At 32.0% G+C, this 23,335-nt stretch overlaps 1 protein-coding gene and 1 long non-coding RNA gene across 8 annotated transcripts in view; both read left to right on the plus strand.

Moving 5' to 3' along the window:
• Positions 1 to 1,324: 1,324 nt before the first annotated feature.
• LOC143239320 (cyclic AMP receptor-like protein A) overlaps positions 1,325 to 23,335 on the plus strand; it is a 50,805-nt gene continuing 28,794 nt past the window's right edge. For 4 of the 6 annotated variants that reach the window (XM_076480286.1, XM_076480288.1, XM_076480287.1 and 1 more), the window contains exons 1-3: positions 1,326 to 1,617; positions 17,940 to 17,992; positions 18,499 to 18,553. In XM_076480286.1, the coding sequence (XP_076336401.1) occupies positions 1,558 to 1,617; positions 17,940 to 17,992; positions 18,499 to 18,553 (168 nt within the window). In that variant the 5' untranslated portion in view covers positions 1,326 to 1,557. Of the gene's footprint in view, positions 1,618 to 17,939; positions 17,993 to 18,498; positions 18,554 to 23,335 lie in introns of all 6 variants that reach the window. The other 2 variants (XM_076480290.1, XM_076480292.1) reach the window with 2 other exon arrangements.
• On the plus strand, positions 1,638 to 6,496 carry LOC143239324 (uncharacterized). 2 transcript variants are annotated; one of them, XR_013021122.1, is made up of 3 exons: positions 1,638 to 1,741; positions 2,377 to 2,492; positions 5,894 to 6,496. It is a non-coding gene; the product is annotated as an uncharacterized LOC143239324 (long non-coding RNA). The 2 variants fall into 2 exon arrangements; XR_013021121.1 differs by having other exon boundaries at positions 1,639 to 1,726.

A 23,335-nucleotide genomic window follows, 5' to 3' on the forward strand; every position in this document is an offset into this window, starting at 1 on the left:
CATTGATTCACTCTTTCTTTCTTTTATGAAACTGTCAAGTTTATTCCCATCCAAATTGTACTTGCAATTTAAATTATGATAACTCACATGCATTATCTTGCATTTACTAAATTAAAACATATCTGCCATTAATTTGTCCAACTCACTTAATGACCTAAATCATTTTGTAAAGCAACAGCATCCTCTTCACACGCAAGACCTTAATATAACCAGCAAATTTATTAACTATTCGTTCATCTATGTAGATAAAAAAGAGCAAAGATCCTAAGACTGAAACCGAGTTAGCCCTTTTATGACCTTAATCCAGTTTGACTGAACTCCATTTAAAAAAATCCTCTGCTTTCTTTCATCCAACCACTTTTCTAGCCAGTTAGCTAATTTTTTGCTCACATGTAAACAGATCGTCTTTTTACAAGCCTTTTAGTGATACGTTGTCAAAGGCTTTCAAAAAATCCAGACAAATCAAATCTACATCCTCACAGTTATCTGCATATTCAATAACCTTTTTAATCAATGACAAGAGACTTGTAAGGCAAGATTTTTCGTTAATGAAATCATGTTGATTATTCAATAAAATTCCAAACTTTTTTTTTGTTTTGACTTTGCAGAACATCTTTATAAAGCTTTCCAGGACTTTTCTCACAATATATTTGAGACTCATACGCTTATGGTTGCTGGGACAATATTTATTATCTCTTTTGAAAAGCTTGATTGTTTGAAGTTAAGCTCAAAGCTAAACAGTGGGTTATTTGTGCTCTGCCCACCATAGGTATCGAAACCCAGTCCCTATCGTTGTAAGTCTACACACATACCGTTGTGACACAGGGGAACTCTCTTCATAATCGAAGTTACATTAGCTGACTTCAAATTCTTTGGGACTTGTCCCTCATTATTCAAACTCTTAGAAAACATAGATGCAAGTGTCTCTCAATTTCAATCTTTGAACTTAATGATGGTAAAGACAGATTATTTATTATAATACGCCGAAATCAGTAACTATGAATAACTAACTGTTTTATTTCCTCTGTGTGTCACGAACAGCTGAAATAGTAAGTAATACTAATTTAAGTTTGATATGTTCGTCAGTAAATCATTCACATGTGTACTTGAAACTTAAAAAAATTGTGTGTATGTTGTACTTATTGTGTACCCTTTCAAATCCATTGAAGCTTGTATGGATTTATAAGGAAAACGATATGAAAATTATCGACATGTACCATAATTTAATATTTTAATGTCCACATTGTTTACAAGAAACATTTAAAAAATTGTAACTTGTTTTGTGTTTCATAACGTTTGTTATATGTATATGAAATCGGGAATTGGTTCGTTCTCAAGAGTATTCCACGCGAGTATGTTTAATTTCTGTGGGGTGGTTTACGAATGATTTTAAGTAATGTGTTATTACTAATGGGAGCTGGAAATTTTTGATAGCATTATGATTTGAGATAATAAAGTAACTTATGTTTTGATACAAACTTTCTCGAAATTGCTTTTAAAATATTTTTTATACATTTCATTAATTAATTAATTCTGCCCACCTGGAAGTGAAACTTAATGACTACAGATCCAAATACAGTAGGGTGTAACTTATTTGGAGGGGACCAACGAAAGTGTGTAAGTATGTTTTACTGATATGATACAGTAAATTGTAACAACTTTGCTACTGGCTCTGTTTCTTTCCATTCACTTAATAGGTCTCGACTGCGTTAGTAATCATTTAAGTGTGAGAATATCCTGAGTTTGTATTTTGTTTCATAGTTAATTCTACTATAAAATAATACTCCACTTTGATAACATTGTTTACTATAATTTGTATTTATAACCTTCTATGTTTATACATAAATTATAATGAATATATCAATAGTTTCTATGAAAAATGCAGTAAACTTATAATATGTTAAAATTAGTTTTTTTAATTAGAATAGAGAGAGAATACTGTGTAAAGGAACCTGTTATCAAACTCTTGAATTTTATCAACTTGAGCTTAGTTGTGATAGTTAAGCTTTCAAGTATGGTCAATATCCTAGCATTTTGATATATTCTGAATTATCCAAAGTTTTCTATTACATAGCTGAAATATTTAACTAAACAAAATTATTATGGCTTCAGTTGCAAATGTTTTGTTAACTTTAAGTACTGATTCATCAAGTTATTTGAGTTTAGTTTGTGAGTTAAGAAAAGGAAATTGGAACATTGGCAAACTTTTCAATTTTACATTCTAATTCAAATGATATGATTAGAACTAATATTCATTTATCAAAGTAGTATCTAAAAAGTAGGTTGGTATAAAGAATATAAGGGTGCAATCATAATTAATTGAAATGTTGATATTGTAAAAAAATTCACAAAAACTAAAAAAAATCATTTATGCAGTTTAAAAAAAATTACGAAAGATAAACTGCCAAAAAAGATGCTCAAAAGTTGTCCAAAGGAACAAATGTATAAAAGTTAGTAAGGTGGAGTTTAAAGCTATTGGCCTTAAAGATAAGGTAAGATGATTTTGAATCCTGTATTAGTAAAGTTCTATCAGCTATTAGAAAAATTAAATATCTAGAAGATTAGATGATATTGAGAATAAAATTGAAGAAACAGTAGAGAATAAAGTAGATGAGTATTTAAATAAATACTGTGAGAGAGAAAAGGAAAGCCAATATTATGATTTTGGGTATTAAACAAGCCCCAGATTATGTAACAGATAATCAGACTAGTGAGTTACGATTTAAACATGTGGCATACATGAAGGTATATTTTAAGACTTGGAGTTAAAAGCTGATCAAATCAAGAAAATATTAAGAATAGGTTAAAAGAAAAGGATGATTCCAACTTTAGGTCCATACCCATCTGCATAAAGTTTTTGGATCCAAAGATGAAATACATAATTCTTAATGTTGCCAAACTTATCAAAAGTGCCACTGCCAAAAATGAAATAACATGAAATGTCAAAGAAATTTTATAAGAAACTGAAAGACAGAAAAAGCAAAGGTGATATAAATATAAGGGTTAGAAATAATGAGGTGGGCAAAATTAAGACTAGAATAAGTGCTCAAAAATCTTTGGAAATCCAGAGACACTAAGTCCCAACTCTGCATCACTAGTTTGTAGTAGTACAGTTAAAGCAAGTAGCAATACATGCTAGTATACTAATACTGAAAATCTGTTAAATAAGATGAATGAATTAAAGATAAGAAGAATAAGTGAAAATCAGATATTGTAATTAATGAAACCTGGCTGACTGGTAATGTATAGAATATTCATATGTACAAGCATGGTTCTGCTAGAGCTAATAATGATAATTTACTATATGAGCAGATAAACAATGGTGTCTTAAGTTATAAGCACGTGTTGATTGTTGGAGACTTTTAAAATAATGTAGACTGGGACAATATGTAGGATGTGGGTAATGCAAATTCTCTTATAGATTTGTTGTACTTGGAAGATGGGTAGTTTTGGCAGCATATTCTTGAATTTACATGAGTTCAGGGAAATATTTTTCCCAGTCTTCTGGATTTAGAAAAAGCAGAAAAACTATGTATAAATGGTAATCTAAATATTATGGAACTATTAGGAAAGAGTAACCATGTAATGATTGTTTTTTGTTGTGGTGTTAGTTGGGCTATAGCTGATCCCTCCTATCAAGATAAACTAAATTGGAACAAATGTAAAGAAAATAACATAAAATTAATGTTAGATTTGGACTGGGATGCATTGTTTGCAAAAATGTAAAAGAAGCATGGACTGTTTTTAGTGTTAAATATTGTAATTGTGTTAATGTAAATGTACCAAAGTATAACAGCAATAATAAAGAAAAAATTAAACACCTATGGTTTAATAGAGAGGGTGCTAAAGCTGGCAGGGACAAGATCTGTGATTGGTAAAGACTTAACTTTAGGAAATCTAGAAGTTACAAATGACATGCAAAGCAGAGAAATAATAAAGCAAGAACTACAAAAAGAAAAAAATTTAAATTTGAAACAAACTTGTCAAAGAGATAAAAAGTAATAGATCAAAGATATAAAAAGTAATAGATTTTTTTACAGATAAGTAAACAGAAAAAGGGCATCAAAAATCTGTCAACAGGGTAATTAATTAATGGCAATTTGACACAGAATAGTGAGGAAACAACATGAGGACTGAATATTTTGAATCTGTGTTTAAGAAAGAATTGGATGAGGGTGTTTTAAGTTTGGGTGAGGCTGCATGGTTTTTTTTTCTTTTGGCATTGAAGAAAGTAACCACTACATAATGTATATGATGATAGTTACAGCAAAATCAAAATTTTAGTTTGATGGTAAATGAAGGTGAGTGTTCTAGTTGATAAACCAGATAAATGAATTCAAAACCAAGGAACCTGATAACATCCATTGAAAGATAATGAAATTAGCAACAGATCAACTAGCAAAGCTCTTATCAATGACTTTTAACATGTCTGTAGCATCAGCAAGACTACCATATGATTGAAGATCTGCTGCTGTGACTGCAGTTCATAAGAAGGGAGTCGAGAAGCATCAAATTATAGATCAACTCCGAGATCAATTTCTCTCACATCACAGGTGGTTAAATTATTTTAAAAAGTTATTCATAAAACAAGGATAATGAACCAGCTTGAAAGGTTAAATATAATTTCAGGTTTACAATAGGTAAGAAGTTCATGTCTTACTAATTTACTTGAGACCTTGGAAAACCGGATATTGCTGAATGATAAGAGAACACCGTTTGATGTTATGCTTCTTGACTGTAGTAAACCATTCAGTTCTGTCTCTCATAGAATACTATTACTTAAAAGAGTATGGCATTACAGAAAATATCTAATTGGATTGAAGATCATGTCTTACTGATTTACTCGAGACTTCGGAAAACTGTACATTGCTGTATGATAAGAGAACACCATTTGATGTTAACAGATTTTGATGCGTCTCAGTCAGTGGAGAAAAGTCTGGGTTGAAGAAGGTCATTAGTGATGTTTCCCAGGGCTCAGACTGATTTTGTTTGCTATGTTCATTAATGATTTACCTATGAATGTCAAATCAACATGTCAAATGCTTGTTAATGATTCTAAGAAATATACTTCAGTACAAAGACCAGTTGAACAGTTAAGGTCTAGTTTCAAGATTTTAACAGGTTATTCAAAGGAATTGTTGGATTTTAGTATTGAAAAGTGCAAGGCTATGCATTCTGAAATTAATAATACCAAACAAGATTATTTCATGAATGGGGTTAAGTTATTACAGATACTGAAAAAGATTTAGGGGTCTTGCATTCTTTAAACTCCAATGCTGTATTACATAAGTGGAACATTACAGTATTTTGAGGTATTTTTTTGTTGTTTACAATGCTTTAAGAAGAGAGGAATGCATACCAGGAATGGCATGTATAGCTGTAATGTGACAAAATATTATGCAAGAATTAGCCAATGCATTGATGTTGTCTGACCAAGAAGTAGGTCAATGGTAAACCAAGGCTGTATTAAAGTTTATGGTGAGAAATACAAGTTTATATTCTCATACTGTCACTAACACAATAAAAAAAGGTTGAGATTGCTTATGCAAACTTCATTAGTGACTGGACATGAGGAACATATTGACAGACTGTTGACCATATAGTACAGAGAAAGCTACAAGAAATGTTTATGTTAACTTGAAAAAGCGTCCAGATAAGGAGTTAGTCAAAACCTTCAAAGTAGGATGGATTACATTAAGATGATGTGTGTGTGTGTATATATATATATACACACACACACACACACACACACACACACACACACACACACACACACACACACAAACAGGCAGTTATCTTCTTTTCTCGTCAACTGTGAACAAGTTTTTGTGTTTAATCCTAAGAATTATGATGAGTTGTGACACTTCAACCAATGATGCAGGTTTATTTGCAGGTAGACATGCCAACTATTTGGGAAGTCACAAAAATACCAAAAAGAATCATTATAAGAACCCTTGTTTTCAGCCAGAGACCAAGTAAAATCAAGTTTTTAGCTGCCAAGAGAACTGCTGCAAGTCTTCTAAGAGTTGTTGAACCAGAAATAGTCTGCTACCAAAATTGCTGTTGGTTGTGAAGTTGAGTTCTGCTGCCAAAAATGAGGTACAAAATAGTCATGACAGTGTTTCTCCTATGAGATATAGAGAATATGCATTGCTCTAGCTTTAAGCAAGTAAGCAGTGTCATCTCTCCTGAATTGAAGAATATAATTTGAAGTTGTTGGGAAATATATAGTAACTCAGAAATATTGTTTGAGTTCAGAGGAGTAACATTTGAGAAGATAATTACTGAAGTAAATGAGACAGTGGAATGTATTGTAAATGTATTCAGAAAGTGTTGTATTAAATACTGAAGTGTATTCTGAACCTCAGTATCAGAGTCAAATTCTTTATTTTATCCATGAACTTCCTAAAGTTACTTGTTTGCTTTACTCACAACTGCATAACTCAGTTTAATATAAATTATGTATCTTAGAGCAACTGGTATGGGTATTAACACTTTTATTGACAAGGAGAGAACAGTGTTTTGACCTTCCTTTGTCATCTTCAGGTTAAGAAAGAGTGAGTTTACAAGTGACCATTAATCAACTAAATCATAAAGCCTTAATGGTTAGTTTTGATGTAATCTCCCTCTTCACAGAAGTACCCACAACTGAAGCCTGCAAGATAGCTTTAGAACTTTATATCCAAGACCCCAACCCATTGATACATATCTCCAGTAACCATTTAGCAACCCTTAGAATTTACTACCACCAAAACCAACTTTATGCTCAATAATCAAAACTACATACAAATAAATGGCCTGAGTATAAGGAATCTCATGTCACCAGTTCTAGCCAACATTTTTATGACACAAATTGAAACTCAAGTGATCAATTCAGCCTTACACCCACCATTATAGTAGTACAGGTATGTTGATGATACAATTGCAGGATGCACATCTACAGAACACACACTTAGTTTTTTCTGTCATGTTAACTCGATACACCCCAACATTATGTTCACCTGTGAACAGGAAAAATTAACCAAATAGCATTTCTTAACCTCAAGATCACAAGAACTGATACACAATTAAAAACCAAAATACTCAGAAAAATCACCCATACTAGATTATACATTCTCTGAGACTCAGCACAGGAAAGAAAACAAACACTCAACATATTAAGAAACTAAATAAACAGAGCCACAAAACTATGCTCACCCAATAAAATTAATGGTGAAATCAACAAAATAAAACACTTCATCAACATCAACAAATTTCCTCAGAAAACCATGGAAAAAATTATATGCACCCACCTAGACCGACAACAAATAACAATAAATCCCAAGATACAACAAGCTACAAAACCTTATACTGCTGCATACCATGTGTTCCTGACATCAACAAAAAAAATAACCAACATTTGGAAAAAATTTGTAACAAAACAACATTCCAGTAAACACCAAATTTGTTCAAAAACCAGGTACAAAACTGAAGTTCATACCATGTAAAAACTACACTGACAAATTCTTTGATAGATTATTTAGGCAAAGTATTTGTGATGAAACTTTGTAGAATGGACAGCAACTACCTGTTGTAGAGAGACAAGTGTAGAGGATGATGTTTCAAAAATCTTCTGCCTTTTGTCTTCAGGTCAGTGTGTGTAGGTGTTGTTGGTCTTTTATAGTGTTCTGGTGGATTGTAAAGGGCATGTTATGATTGGTTACATTATTACTGTTTCTGAATGGAGGAGATGTTTCCTATAGATTCAACCAATGAGTCCCACAAGTTACTCACTTCGAATCTGGAATCTATTTAGTAAAGGTTTAATAGTGTTAATATAAAATGATTCTGTGGTTCTACTTGTCTTCCAGAATTTGTCCATGTCAATGATTCTAGTTATCTCCCTGTTTATTCTGTGTTCAGTTGATGTGGCATGCTCAGACAAATTCTGGAAGACAAGAAAAATCAAAGAATCATTTTATATTTACATTAAACCTTCACTAAACAGAGATTCTGGATTAGAGGTGAGTAACCTATGGCTGCCATTGGTTGAATCTACAGGAAATCTCTCCTCCAATCAGAAACAGTGATAATTCAACCAATCATAACATGCTCTCTACAGTCCATCAGGACACTAAAAGATCAACAACATCTACACACACAGTGACCTGAAGACAAAAGGCAGAAGACTTTTGAAACTTAGTCCTCTACACTTGTCTCCATAACAGGCAGTTGCCGTCCATTTTACAAAGATTCATGCACCGATAAACACAACACCAACATAATTTATAAAATACAATGGAACAACTGCCATGACTTCTCTATTGGAGAAACAAGCTGAAAAATGGAAACTAGATTCAAAGAACACAAAAACACCTTCGCATGTTTTAGAACATTGCAGATCAAATGAACACAACATAACCATAGGAAACTCCCAAATACTAAGTAGGGAAACAAATATAAACAAATGCAAAATTAAAGAAGCCCTACTTATACAATAATTCAAACCAAAATGAAACCAATATAAAGAAACACCTTTAGGCCTACACTAATTAATAACCTAACATCCAACTGCAATGCCAACTACAATCCCATACCCATTTATACTCTTGTCCCAAAGACGTGTCTGGCAACAGTCACTTGCGAACTCTCTCTTTCTTAACTTGAAGATGGCCTTGGAAGGTCGAAAAGTTGTTTTTTTCTTGTCAATAAAAGTGTTAATACCCATACCAGCTGTTCTGAGATACATTTTTATTTCAAGTGGGTTTCTCGTCATCAAGAATTAATATAAATTAGTTGTGACTATTGGTAAAGTCAAAGCTCCATTGACTAGCTCACACAGTTCACCTGTTATAAAAGTTGCTAAAAAGGCCATCCAAGCTCATGGAATCATAGGATATCCTTTTGAGTTTCTGGATGCTGAGACATTTTTTATATTATATGAATCATGTAAAACCACATTTGGAGTATGCTGTACATAGTTTGTCTTGTTTCTTTAGAGGGAGTGCAAAGATGAACCACAAAACTGGTTCCTGAGCTAATGAATAAAGCCTATGAAGAAAGACTGTAATAAGAAAATAAGAAAATTTTATATACTGAGAGTAGTAAACAAATTAAATGAAATAGTTATGATAATAGATATTCTAGAGGCAACATCGGTCAATACTTTTAAGAACAAATGTGTCAAATATAAGCACTTAATATCAAGCATTCAATTCTTATAAAAATTACAAATAGTGATGAACTTTAAATTGTTATTTGTTGAGAGGTGGGCAGTGAGCAGTAATAAGTGTATTCAAACTTGCTTATTATTACTGTGAATTTATTTCTTATTTCTGACATATACATATGAACAATGAGATATGAAAATTAATCTTGATACAGAGCATTATTTTCTCTTAAAGTGTATACAACTTCATTGTTTAAATACAGATAAATATCATGTATATGTAAATAAAGTATCTTAAAATACTAAAATAGTAAGTATTTCATCTTACCTTATCACAAAGTAACATGGCAGTAACAATTTGACTAAGGTTTATAACTGAATTTTAAAAATTGTGAAACATATTGCTCTAAGTTTGGAATAAATATATTGCATCAACACTTATTACATTAAGTTTTATTTTGTTGTGAGCTTCAGTCCATTTATTGGGGGTTTTGATGGAAAATGGACATAGATATTCAGTATACTGAATTCTTTGTTTTGTATTTCAAACCTTTTGTCCTGTTGTTAGAGCCTTGTTCTAATCAGTTTATAGCAGAGGCTCTAATAAAGTAGCCACAGCTACCAATAAAATAAAAAATAAACATTGAATGCCAGTGCATGTAATTTATTTAAACATAAATACCTGTTTGTCATAAGTCTATAAACATAAAGTAGTAGTTTTATAATTTCAGTGATATGTCTTATGTAATATCAAAAACAACTATTTTTTGTGCACCTTCTCAACAATTCTTTAATGACAGATGGTGCAACAGACTCAGTATAATATACACATTACATTTACAAGTTCATCTACACATTACATTTGCACACATTAAGTATTTGCACTATAACTTTTGATATGGCATGTGTATCTTTATAAATTTGGTAGACTTTTAGTAAATATTACAATCCTTTTGTACATTGAGTCTGAGTGCAAAGTGATTTCCTGTTATGATAAAAATTCATCATCCCAAACTTCTCAAATATTATTTGTATAATCTGTAAAACCTCCTAAATACTTTTCAAACATTTGTTTTCATAAGACTTTATATTTTGTTATTTTTTATACCATTACCAGGTGGGATCTTAAAAAATATGAAACTTTAAGCTGATTAAAGACACAACCCACTTACTTGAAATCTTGGTTCAAAAGAATGTGGTAGCCTTTTCTTGTATTAAAATGGCTGAGAAAACCACTAGGGGGCTTTCCAAAATGTTTATTAGTTATTCATATGTCATATATTGAAGAAAGTGTAAATAACTATTGAAATTGTACCTGGCCATGACTGGGTGAAAACTATAATAAACAATACAACATAAACCTCAATGTTATTAATTTATATATATATGAAAGAAATTAGAAAAAAAAAAAAGAGCCAGGAGAATAAAAAAACCTAATTCATCAGAAAATAACTGAATATTCCAAAATTTAACCACTTCTCAGTATCAAAAACTAACTTGTTTTCAAGATCAAAGAAGGCTTTTTATTTTGTAGTTAGGCCATATTGAGTTACATCTTGTAATTTGCAATTACATAATCTTTCACAATATTAATATCTTTGTCACTGCTGGGGAAAACCTGTCAGTTTTGTAATATATACATAAACTCAGTCAACAAGCATTAGATAAAAGGTGAGTTAGCACTGTAATGTAACTAAAAAATTTTAAAATTGAACTAAACAGTAGAAGGAATAATAAATGAATGGTAAACAGAAACATAATGAGATATCTTAATAATTAAACAAAATTCAGTGCAAAAGTTACAACCATTTTAAAAATAAAGTTTTTTAATGAGTGTTTTATTTATATACAGGATGTTAAACTTAATGATCTGTTTCTATAAATTTACCATGAGCTGTCATATTCCATGTAGATGCTATTACAACTTTTGGGTTGTGCAGGTGGTAGTGCTTCAGAAAAATTGCATACAACTAATAGTCTAACATTAACAGTATTATTTTCATGAAAGCAAAAAAAATGTTAGAAATGCAAATTAACTACAGGCTTTGTCAGTTGCTTTATCTACTGAAAATTGGAATGATCATTCATCTCCAGTTTTACACAAAACATATCTGTTGCTAATACTATACCTTTGCTTGATCTTTCTGTATCATTCCTCTTTAATACATCCAGGTGGAAATTATTGTATTTGATATTAATTTAATTGACCTATTTAAAACATAAACTAGTCAAGTAAACACAGCACCTTTATATTACAATGACATCTATTTCTTAATTCTGTTGTTACTGTTCTGCAGTAAAGTAACTGTTTTAAATAACAAACTGTTTACAAAGTTCCATCAGTTGTGAGTGGTGTATAAAGCTAAAGATCTCTATCAAAATTTTTTGTTGTTGTTTATTAGTGTTTGTGTTCATTATGTAATACTCAGGACTGCCTTTCTTCCTTTTACTTTTTGTTTTATTATAAAGTCTATGCAACCATATTCACCATTATTCTATATTTACTGCTCAGATTTTTGTAAAGATTTTTTCTGGGTGTGAGCAACCCTGTAACAATGTTTGTAAAGCGTTTTAAACAATGTATATTAGTTAGTAATAAGGTAGACAAAACTTTGTTATATACATAGAAATATAGAGTCCAAGGCCAAAATCTAGATATCATCCAAACAACTCTTGGAGGACACTGTGAACAATATCCTTATATAAGGTTGCATAAAGTATTGTACTTCACAAATAGTAGGAAGTATTATATACTTTGAGAATAACAAAAGTAGTTTGAAACAAGGCCAACTTAGTGATTTTTTTCTTGATAGTGTGTTATGTGAAATCTGCATATATTTGTAACAAGGAATAAATTCAGGACAACTACTATACATCTACAAAAAGACCATATATTACACAGGTATTCAGAAACCTTTAATAAATTAGTACATACAAGTTAAAAATATAAGGAAAAGCAAGGCTATGCTGAAATTTGCTGTTGAAAAAACATTATTTTTAGTACTGGAATTAAATTGTTTTTGAACAAAGTTTGGACTCTTGTCACCATTGGAGAGTCCCCTTCTACTTTCATTTCCCTTGTTTTCTTTAAAATGTGATGACACTTTACAGTTTTGAGTGCAAAATAAGGTACTTAGTATTTACAGTGTAAAATATTAAGATGAAGAATTTTTTTTTTGGGGGGTAAAAGAGGAATTAGATGGGCTTCTGGATCATTAACTTGTATTATAATTTGATAGTCTAGATTCAGGATTGTTTTCTAACACATTTGTGTCCATTTACAGATGATTAGCACATAAAATTCTAAGCTTAATGATGTTAAGTTTCTTATCTTTTATTTTTTGTGGAAACGTGAATGCCATGAGACTTTTTGTCAGTAGTCTAATGAACTAGGTGGTTTTATGTTATCTTACTCATTTTGTTTTATATTTTTTACAAGATGTAGTAAGCATAACAAAGGATACTGTAATTCATTAGGGAACTATACTACACATGTAGTATTTAATGTTTTATGGAAGAAGCAGACTAAAGAACATAAATAAATGGGTTTCATGTTAATTGTTATTGTATTACTTGATACTGAAGGATATTTCTTCCTCATTCATGAAATATTATTGAGAATCCTCAACTGGTTTCTGGTACTTCCATGGCTCTAGACCAAAAAATTTTCTCTTTCATTTGGTCTTTGGGTGACCACAGGTTTCTTTCTATATATCGTGATTACCCATTAGAATTAAGTCTTTCGATAGCATGCTCTTCCCTTTGGCATGGTATTGGCTTCTTGTGGTATATATTTTATTGAGAGATTGGAAAGCCTGGGGTTGTGGCCTTCACAGACTAGGGCTATGTTTTCATTTCTGTATGATTGATTGTCTTCTCCTTGCTGATTCTCCCCCACCTTCATTCTTATGCAGGAGTCTGGTTGGTTGGTATGTCTTGTCATGCTTTCCAAGTCCTCTCTTACACTTATACAATATCCATTTCAAATCTGGGCATTTTCTTCCACTCTTGTCTCATTCGAGTTCAGCTGTCACCATGGTTTGTGTTTCTTATTTTCATCCTATGCTTGAGGTTCTTTTGGTTTTGGGGGATTCTTGCTTCTCTGGAACCACTAATTTCTTTTGAGTGTGCACACACAGGCACATACTTCAGTGAACTTTGCAAGATTAGTTGAACCTTTTATGGTGCTTATTGTCTTCATTTACGAAAATCCCTTCTCAATGATGTTTTTTTTGGTGGCTGGATCAAGCCAATACTATAATTGGCATTCTATCTCTTACTTGAACATATCTGTCAGCCAGAACTGACCTTACCTTTTGTTGTGTGCCTTGTCTTCTCTTTTACTTTTCCCTCAGATCCTCATCTTAATAGGCAACACTCTTTATTAGGTCCTTTTGGTGGTGCCTCTTTGGATGATTCAGCCTTAGTTTTCTTTACTTCTTTGATTGATGTCCTGATCCCCTTTTCTCTGCTTAATTTCTTTGCTTCTTCATCTTTTCATTCTTTGACCTTCGACTTGATTTTCATCTCTGTGTGTCTGATCCTATGGATGGTGTCACTTTGGCTGATTCAGCCCTGGTTCTCTTTACTTTACTTCTCAAAATGGCATCCTGACATCCTTACTCTTTTCAATGTTTTCTTTATTTTGCTTCTACCTTGCATGTCTTTCTTTCATCTAAAGGTATCATCCCTCCTTCTCCATGTATGGGGTTTGTCTGGTCCAATGCACTTACAGCCAAACTCCCCAGTTGTGTAGCCTTCTAATCCTATTCCTCTCACTCTCCCACTTGGTCCACCTATTGATGACAATAGTTGGTTTTTCAGTGTTGGTCCATCCACTTTTCTCTTTCTCTCAGCTATCCTACTGTGATCCTCCTGTATGCCTTTTACGCATAGTAGTTTGACCATAGTTTGTTTGTCTCCACAATTATTGGTTATCAAGTGACTTTATCCATTATATTTTGCCTTTACAGTTACCACAAGGTGTTTTCTTCTCCCTATCATCTCCACATTGTCCAAGGACTTCTCACCTATTACTTTTACTAGTTGGGTCTGATAGCTCTCTTAGTTAGTATTTTTATTTGTTTATTCTCAAAGGCTCTCTCAGATTTCATTGCATCTCCATCTTTTGTTTGACTTTCTTGTTTCTGATGTTTGCTGGCCCTTGAATGAGATCCTCAATGTGGACATGTAGCTAACTCCCTACACATTCCTCTTTCACTGTTTTCATCATTGGACTGTTTCATTTTCTGCAGGAATCCCCCCCATTTGCCATATGTAGTAGCCTGTGAGGGGGGGGGTCCTGTTGGTTGAGGAGTCCAACCCTAACACAACACTTTGACCTTGAATTCCTGTAGATAGGCCACCTTAGGGTGCCCCCCTAGGGTCCTTCAGCTGGTTTATTTGGGCTAAGGTCAACCAAGTACCAGTGTTGGATGTTCTCAACAGGTGTTGTGGATATTGTATCTGATGGTGGTGTTTAAGTATATTACTCACAAAACCCTGGCATTGCTGCAGTGTCCTTGTTTGGCACTGTTGTGCATCCCCTCATATTGCTCTGTGGTGGGTGGGGTTAGTGGACACTAACATATTCTTTCTTTATTATGGATACCCCAAATAAAAATTTAAACAAAATAGTGAAAACACAGTCCGTAAGTAAATGACCATGTCATGAAGATCCTGAGCAGCAATCTTCAGCTTCTGTAACACCTGTACCTCATTTCCTTGTACTATATTCTCTTTCATATAAACTTTTAGGGCAGATATCTCCTCTTTTATTTAGAAGGGACAAGAGGAACTTCCTGGCTTTCCCAATTCATTCAAAAAAGCTTTGCTCTGGCGACATACTGGTGAAAATATCCACTCCCAAACACAGTGAACTTTTCTTGCATTTGAAGGTGATTGGGGTTACTCCCCATGCTACTTTGAATTTGTCATGAGGAGTTATTGTTGAGAGGGATTTGAAGAATATCCCCTAGTTGGAGATCCTTGCTCATTTCTCCACCCAAGGAATTTCTGCAGTGAGGTGTATCTTCACTCACAAAAATGGAATTATGATGCTGACCAATGTCCTCATTTTGACATTTACATCACCACATCCACCTGCCACCATCAAGGCAGATTATCTTAATTGCAAGGTATCGCCATATATTCAGAACCTTCTCAGATGTTTCCAATGTCAGTGGTTCTGCTACTCAAAGCTATCATGTCATGGTTCCTTGGCATGTGCTCATTGTGGTGGCAAGGACCATAATGTCTATGAGTGCGAAACAGACCCTCACTGCATCAGTTGTAACTACTCTCACCCATCATACTTTTGTCTTGCTCTAAGTGGTTGGAAGAAAAAGAGGTACAGCATTTGAAAACAATTCAAAACATTACTTACCCTGTGACTCGAAAGTTACTGTCCACCACTTCAGCTCAGGCATATGCTGCTGGACTTTGTAACATTACTACAATGGGAGTGCAGATGGATCTCATGCCCCCCAACAGAATTATTCTCAAACCCTATGAAAAATCTTTTGACCTCCATGGCTAAGAAAGTTGATGAATCAGAGTCAATACCTATCCCTTTCCCCACCATTCATTCCAGCAAACTCCCAGATCCACTTCCAGCAACAGAGACCTGCCCAATCGACCCAGGGCAAGATCCATGGAGGTCGATAGACCTCCCTTGAATAAAGAAAAAAAAAAGAAAAAAGTTGTCAAAAACAGAAGGGCTCACCACCTGGTTTGTTTACACAAATAAAAATGGCCAATTTGAAACAATGGAACTGTCGAGGTTTACATTCTAATCTAGATGACATCAAAGCACTGATTGCTTCCTACCATCCTTTATGTCTTTCCTTACAGGAAACATTTCTGAAACCTGTCAATGCAGTCTCTTTTTGGCACTTTGCTTTTTACAGAAGTGACAGGTTTTGTGATGGATGAATGCATGGAGAGGTGGGCACTGTTGGTCAATCACACCCTTTGAATCACTTCTCGTTAGTTCTCACCAATATTCAAAACTGACTGGCACATTTTTCTTTAACATCTACTTCTATCTAGTTTTCTGGATACCAGGCCATGTTGGTATTTGCGGAAAGAAGCTCACCGACACTGCAGCTAAATCTGTGCTCTGGTGCTATCACTGCTGTGCCTGTTCCATACATGGACTATGATCCTGTATTCAAGGCTTGGCTCCATGCCAGTTGGAAGTCGACTTGGAGTGAGCAACGTGAAAACAAGATTTTTCAGATAAAACGCTCTATTGGATTTAGGCCATCTTGTTTCCATAAGGAGCAGAAAAAGGAAGTTGTCCTAACTAGGATATGCATTGGTTACAGTTTTTAACTCATTTTCTTATATTTGGGACTGATGCACCAATGTGTGGTCTGTGTGACACTCAGGTCGCAATAGCCCACATGTTACTGTCATGTTATCCTTACAACTCAACAATGGCATGATTTTAGGCATGTTTTGTCCCAAGGTTTACCCCTGATGTTGGACAGTGTCTTTGGCAATGGTGACACTGTCCACTTTACAAATGTTTCTAAGTTTTTTAATGCTATTTAAGTTTTTAATTCATAAATCATATATTGTTTTTAACATGATTCCTTTTTAGTAATTAAAGTAAAATTAGTTCAGTATGAAACTATAAAATGGCCATTACATCAAAGAACTTGAAACCAGAACTGGAAATGCTAACTTCAGGTGACTAACTTACCCGTTAGTCATCCTGGCAATTTATAATAATTAAAATTATGCTACAGGAAGTCTCTTAAAACTTGTATTTCTTTACTTTCTCTCTTACTGCTGTAAGCTAGATTTAAACATTTGATTTAATGCCATTTATGTTTTTAATTCAAAGATTACCTGGATTACTTTTTATGAATTTTACTTTTAATTTTTTTACTGGTTGTTTGACACAGATAGCCTTGTTGCATTGTGCCATAAAATGCCAACCAACCAATCAACTTTTTCCCTATTTATGTAACAGGATCCAACCAGGTGGCTGACATAAATTATCATGGTATTCTTATTTTTTAGTCATCTTTGGCTCTGGGGTAATGGAAAGCACTCAGTTATCTGCCTTGGGCTTATCAATGCCCACTAGAAGTATGCTTGTGATATACAAACTTAATTATTTGATCTGGACTGTACCATTCCATGGATTATCATGCAAAAAGCTGGCACCAGAGAAGTGACTGCCAGAAATGTATATTAAAATTGGGAAAATGTTAACATTAATCTCACTTGTGTAGTTTTCATAAATATAATTTATTTTTTTATTTATTTTAAGAAGCTTTTCTCAATTAATTAAGAAGTAATAATCTGTATTTTTTAACATGCCAGCATGAAAACTAACACACTTAAGTGAAAGCTGTTTCTCATTATAGAATTTCTCAAAACATTTCCAACATAAATTATGGTCACTTCTGTGTTGTAAAAGTATTTAATATTTTGAACATCGTATAAGACAAAAATGTTTTTATGTTATTTAAAATAAACAATTTTTTTTTTTTAAGTTTCAGTTGTCTTACACCAGGCAGTAGTGATGTAGTGGTAACTTTATCTGAAATTACATGTAGCCTTTATTAAAATCAGTTTAAAAATACAATGCATTAACTATATTTACAGTATATAATACAGTATGTATAACTGTTTTCAAGACAAAAAAAAAAAGAAACTGATAGTGTATCACAGAAAAACTATTGTTATAGAAAGAAATGTGAGTAATTAAAAACTACATTGTAAAACCATCAATATCAATTAAAGAACAAAATAACATATACTGTTCTGTTTTTAGGAAATAATCCTTGGTATTCGATATACTTCAGCAACTCTTTCTATAATTGGATGGTAAGTTTATTTTAGTGTTCTGTAGTAAAGTTAACTATATATATTTTTTCTTTTATACGTAACCATAAAAGTAATCATTTTTAGATGAAAACAGAATCATAAATCCTGAAACAATGTTATATTTTATCATACTAGATATGAAATTATTATACATGTGTTTAATCCTGAAAAATTATTTCAGTCGGTAAAGTAAACATACACTATTTGGATACTACATAAACCGTGAAGCTAAATTTTAAGATATTTTTGCTTCTGTAAATATTTCCAATAACTGGAAGAAGATGTAAGGAAAATATAACATATTGAGCTATAACCATTACTGTCTTTTGAGATATTTTGTAAACATGGTATAACATTTATGTAGAAGCACTGATACTAAACATTGTGCAGTTTACTTTGTTACTGGTCACCAGTGATCTATTTGTATTTTGTAAACATATTTATTAAAAGAAAATTAATTTACTGTTTAAAATTATAGTGTGATGAAATTTTGAATTTTTTCTTAGTCTCTTCATTGTTGGAGTGATATGGCTTTTCAAAAAGTATGAAGTTTTTGCACAGGTAATTTGCAAAGAATGAATATAGATTTTTTCAAGATAGTAAACTTTTTAAGTGAAGATTTTGTAAGTGTGGATAAAAATGACTTGACACTTTTTTTGTTTAATCATTTATCTTTAATGTTTAGAAATATATACAGTTTTTGTTTAAATTTTACAAACCCATTTCAATTAATACAAAAGTAGATTTATATCAAAATGAGATGTACCATTTAGATTTTAATTTTTCTCTAGTTTGATTGCTATACATATATGCACAGGTATTACAACATAATGATGTTGAAATGAAGTATGATAAAGCAATAAATGTTCAAGTAAAATTTACTTCTAGATTATTCTGTTTGGAGTATGACCAAAAATTGTATTGATGTAGCTGACTTTTGAACAACTGATAAACTTTATATGTAGTTAGCATAATGAACCAAAAATTCAATTTCTTTAACTAAGGAGATGTTTATTGTTAAAGCAAATTAACTTTTCAGTCTATTGGAACACTTTGCCTTAAATTCAAATACAGACTATATTTTTATCAGTGAAACCTTAATTTAGAATGTGATCATTTACATATTTAATTTGTATATAAATTAAAACCTCTCCTCTTTATGTTAAAGTTTTTATCTTGGACATAGGTGACCAGCTGGTAGCATAATAAATGGTTACTATTATAATGACTTGCTAAAGCCTTTTGTAGGCATGAAGAAAGTTTATTATGAAACATGTTTTTCGCTGAAATTTGAATTCTTTTACTAGTAAATAGTGATGAGCCAAAATTATCTTCTTGTTTATAAAATATCTAAAACATTTGTAGCTTGTAAACTTTTCTTTCTCATGAAATGAAGTTATTTTTTGTGTTATTTATTACGTAATTCAGTATTTTAATCAACTTTCATAAATTTGAATGTATTTAACATAGGACTCTTCCTGTTGTACACATTCATGCATTACAGAATCATACATCATAGGTAGATCACAGAAAACTAAGGGTTGTTGAGGAAGGTTGCTTTTGAACTGTGTGAATACTTATGGAAGAAAATAGTATAATGAAATGTGTAGAAGAATAAAAATATAAAAATGTGTGCTTTGTCAAAATAATAAACATTGGGATTCAGATATTCAGAAATGCTACTCCACCATTCCACAGAACCACTGCCAAGCATATGAATGAAATTCCCACCCCTATACCTAATAATTATGTTCTGTGCCAGTTCATGATGCAATCAGCATTAGACTATAGCCCTTCAACAAAAGGATGGTAACACATCCTCAATGTGCAGTACTTCTCTTGAGGACAAGGTGTATTCCAAAAACTTCAACACTGTTAGTGACTCAGATTTGTTTTTCATCACAAATTATGGAATTTATTTGCTTATTATGTTGAACCTGTTCACATTTCTATTCTCTTTTTTACATTTATTTTCTTGGTTTTAAGTAAGAGAGATAAACTTTTACTGATTTTCATTAAAACTCTTGAGACAAATTATTATATTTCCTCACATTAATTTGATTTCTTAAACTTTTGAAATTCTGTCATATCCCATGGTATGTGATATTTGTTTTTTGACAAAACTATTCATCTAATTTTGTGTTTTAATAATTAATTGAACTTTTTGTCATTACAAAAATGACCAAAGCTTACATATCAGACCCACATACACAGGGGGTAATACAGTAATTAATGTATTACTTGTTCTGTAATTTTTTCCCTCTCCGTCTTACTGTTCTGGATCTTATTGCTTGCAGTTTCACATATCCATTTCTTAAACCTATCAGTTCTCCACAGGACAGGAATTGTCTTGTTTACTTCTTTTACTTCAGTTGTTGTATGCTGGTTTTAAGGTGAGTTTCATGCATGCACCATGACTCTTAGTAATTTTATATTTCACTTATTGCACAGTTCATGTTTTTTATTCGTGGAGTTACCTTATGAGGATACCTTGGTTTCTACAGTTTAGCTCTTCCTGTTTTTTCTTAAGGTCTCCATTTCACAGCATTCCTATTCAAGAGCTCTCTGATCAGTAGCTTCTGAAACCACCTCTAAGCTTTGTTATGTTGCCCATTGCCACCTTTTGACTCACTTTGCAGGAGTCCCTTGAATCTTACATGATTCTTTTGTAGAATTTCTTATGTTATTCAGTGTTTTTGTCTCTCTACTTTCAGTTAAGTTCTGAGGGCATTCACACAGGGACTGCACTCACAGGTATGTATTTCCATCACTCTGGATATTTGGCAATTCCTGTCCTTGTGCTGGAAGCATCCATTTGCTGTGGATCTCACTTCTTTGGAAGTCTGCCCATTTGGATTGACTAGTCAAGCTCCTAAGTCACTACTGTTTCCCATTTAGTATTTGATTCATGTGATAGTCTGTATCATCTCATTTGCTAAGTGAGCTAAACATTTACATTTTTAAGATATGAAGCTTGTAGTTTGCAAGACTCTCACATATCCTTTTCTTATTGTGTGTAATAGTTTTTATTATTTTACATAAATTACTTGTGTGTGTGTATGTGTAGATTTAATAACCAATACAGAGGTGTTATAGCAATAGCAAAACAATAGCTACCAAAGCTATTATATTCTTTTACAACTGATAGTATACATCAATCTTTTTGTTACCATTAATTGTCATGAAGTATGAAGGCAGCCATAATAGATTATGTAAATATTAGCTAAGTTCACACCAGAACAACAGTGAAAAGGCCTTACACAAGACTTGTTCTCATTTTCTTAAAACTAACTCATGAAGTATCATTTTATTACAGCCTGAAATCTTTGAACAAATTACTGTTTAGAAATAAGCAATATCCATTGCATTACAAAATTTACTATTTTGATCTTACAGATTTTGGTGCATTACTAAAATAGTCCTCATTGTTAGCAGTCATAGAAGGAATACATTATACCCTGGTTATGTTATGTCATTAGCATATTTGTATAGGAAATATTTGAAAGATGTCAAAATGAAAACAAACACTTTTTAGTAAAGCCTGACAGTTAAAAAATAGAACTGGTATATACTGTTCTGGGAAGTTATTATTTTTATTTCATATCTGTAATTATATTTATTCGATTAATTATCAAAAATTACTGGTAATTATCTAAAGTAATTCATTAGTACTTTTTTTATAATTCATAATAATATTATAAAACATCCATGATTAAGCATTGGTTACTGATAAACAATATTTTTAAGTTACAGATAGAATATCACCAGCACCAGATAAGAAAAAACTGTATAAAACAAAATATAGATGACAGTGCATAATGTCTGTAATTTGGAATTAATGATAAGTTTTGTTATTGAGTATGGGCATTGTATTAGTGTGTGTCATTATGTCTAAATCCAAGAATTATACCAGAATGAAAATAATGTGTACTTTTAATAAACATTTTACTTAATAGTAGTTGTTACTTATCTAATAAGTGACATTAAATAAGACCAATATGAAAAGATTGACACTTGAGAGGTGTGACTTTGTAATGCAGTATTGCTGTTAGTCATGAACATGTTTGTTCAGGAAAATTTGTGTTTGTACTTTACCTTAGACTTTACGAGTATGATTGTTCATTGCAATGATGTAGGAATAATGCAACTATAAAGATCATGAATGTTTTATCTCAGATCTGATTTTATGCATGACTGTCCTCTATGTACGATTAGAATTTATAACTTAGGAACTTTCTAATATAATCTGGTGGTGTTGTAACTAAACAAAACTTGTATAAACATTATAATATTTTCTGTTATGTACTTGATTGATAAATGTATGTTCACATTAATTTAATGATTTCAATACTTTTGATATAGATCAACTTCATATGCACAATTTTAAGCATGTATGAAAGTAATACAGTGTGTTCCGAATCAGTGAATGATTTTAACTTACGCAGTCATTCTTTAGACATCAGTAATATGAGTTTATTGTACTGTATGGTTAACAGCTGAAAGTTTTGTGCATGTGCTCACACCAGAAAATATTGCTTTTATAAATATTTAACATATGAGAAACATACTTTTGAAATAATTTTCCATTTTACAGCATATTAATTCTGTGTATTAGAAGTAAAAACATAAAAATCATGAATTGTAAAATCTGTAGTGCTGTTTGAGGTAACAACATTTTTATGAATTAAAATTAAGAAATGTGATCAGTACACACTGTCATAAACAAATGGATAAACTACCTATATTTTGTATGTTCTGATAAAATATGAATAATTCAAAAACTGTGTTAACATGCATGTTAGAACTTTAAAAGATTATATTTAAGAGAAACTGATCCTTAATATAAAGTATATCCTGTCTTTATTAAACAATGCATGAATAATGTTTTGCAATTTCTTAAATAATATGTATTTATTCAATGATAAACTTAACAACCTTGGTGTTACTGTGCCAAGTAATCTCATTCTGGCCAAGGTATGAGAACCATGTTTTATCTTAGTACACTGTGGTCACTGATAACCTCTATTACTTACAAATTTTTTGAGGTCCATCAACACTGAATGAATGACAACTTTTGAAAACTTTCTGAACAGCCTGTGAGATCCCTATGAATGATTTCCCATTTGTATTTGAATCATGTGAAAATGGCATATTGAACTTTAAGGCTGGTTGCTTTGTCTCATTGGAGTAATGCCTTATTTACATCCTGTCTTAATCATTCTGATTCATGTTTTACCTAATTATCTTATTTATAATTCTAAAGGAGGTTTCTACATTAGCTTCTGTTGACTGCTTTTTAATTTCCTTCACTAACTCTAATTGTAGTAGACTACAGTGTTGCAT

The sequence above is a fragment of the Tachypleus tridentatus genome, chromosome 13 (genome assembly GCF_004210375.1).
Source record: "Tachypleus tridentatus isolate NWPU-2018 chromosome 13, ASM421037v1, whole genome shotgun sequence".
NCBI classification, from domain to species: Eukaryota; Metazoa; Arthropoda; class Merostomata; order Xiphosura; family Limulidae; genus Tachypleus; species Tachypleus tridentatus.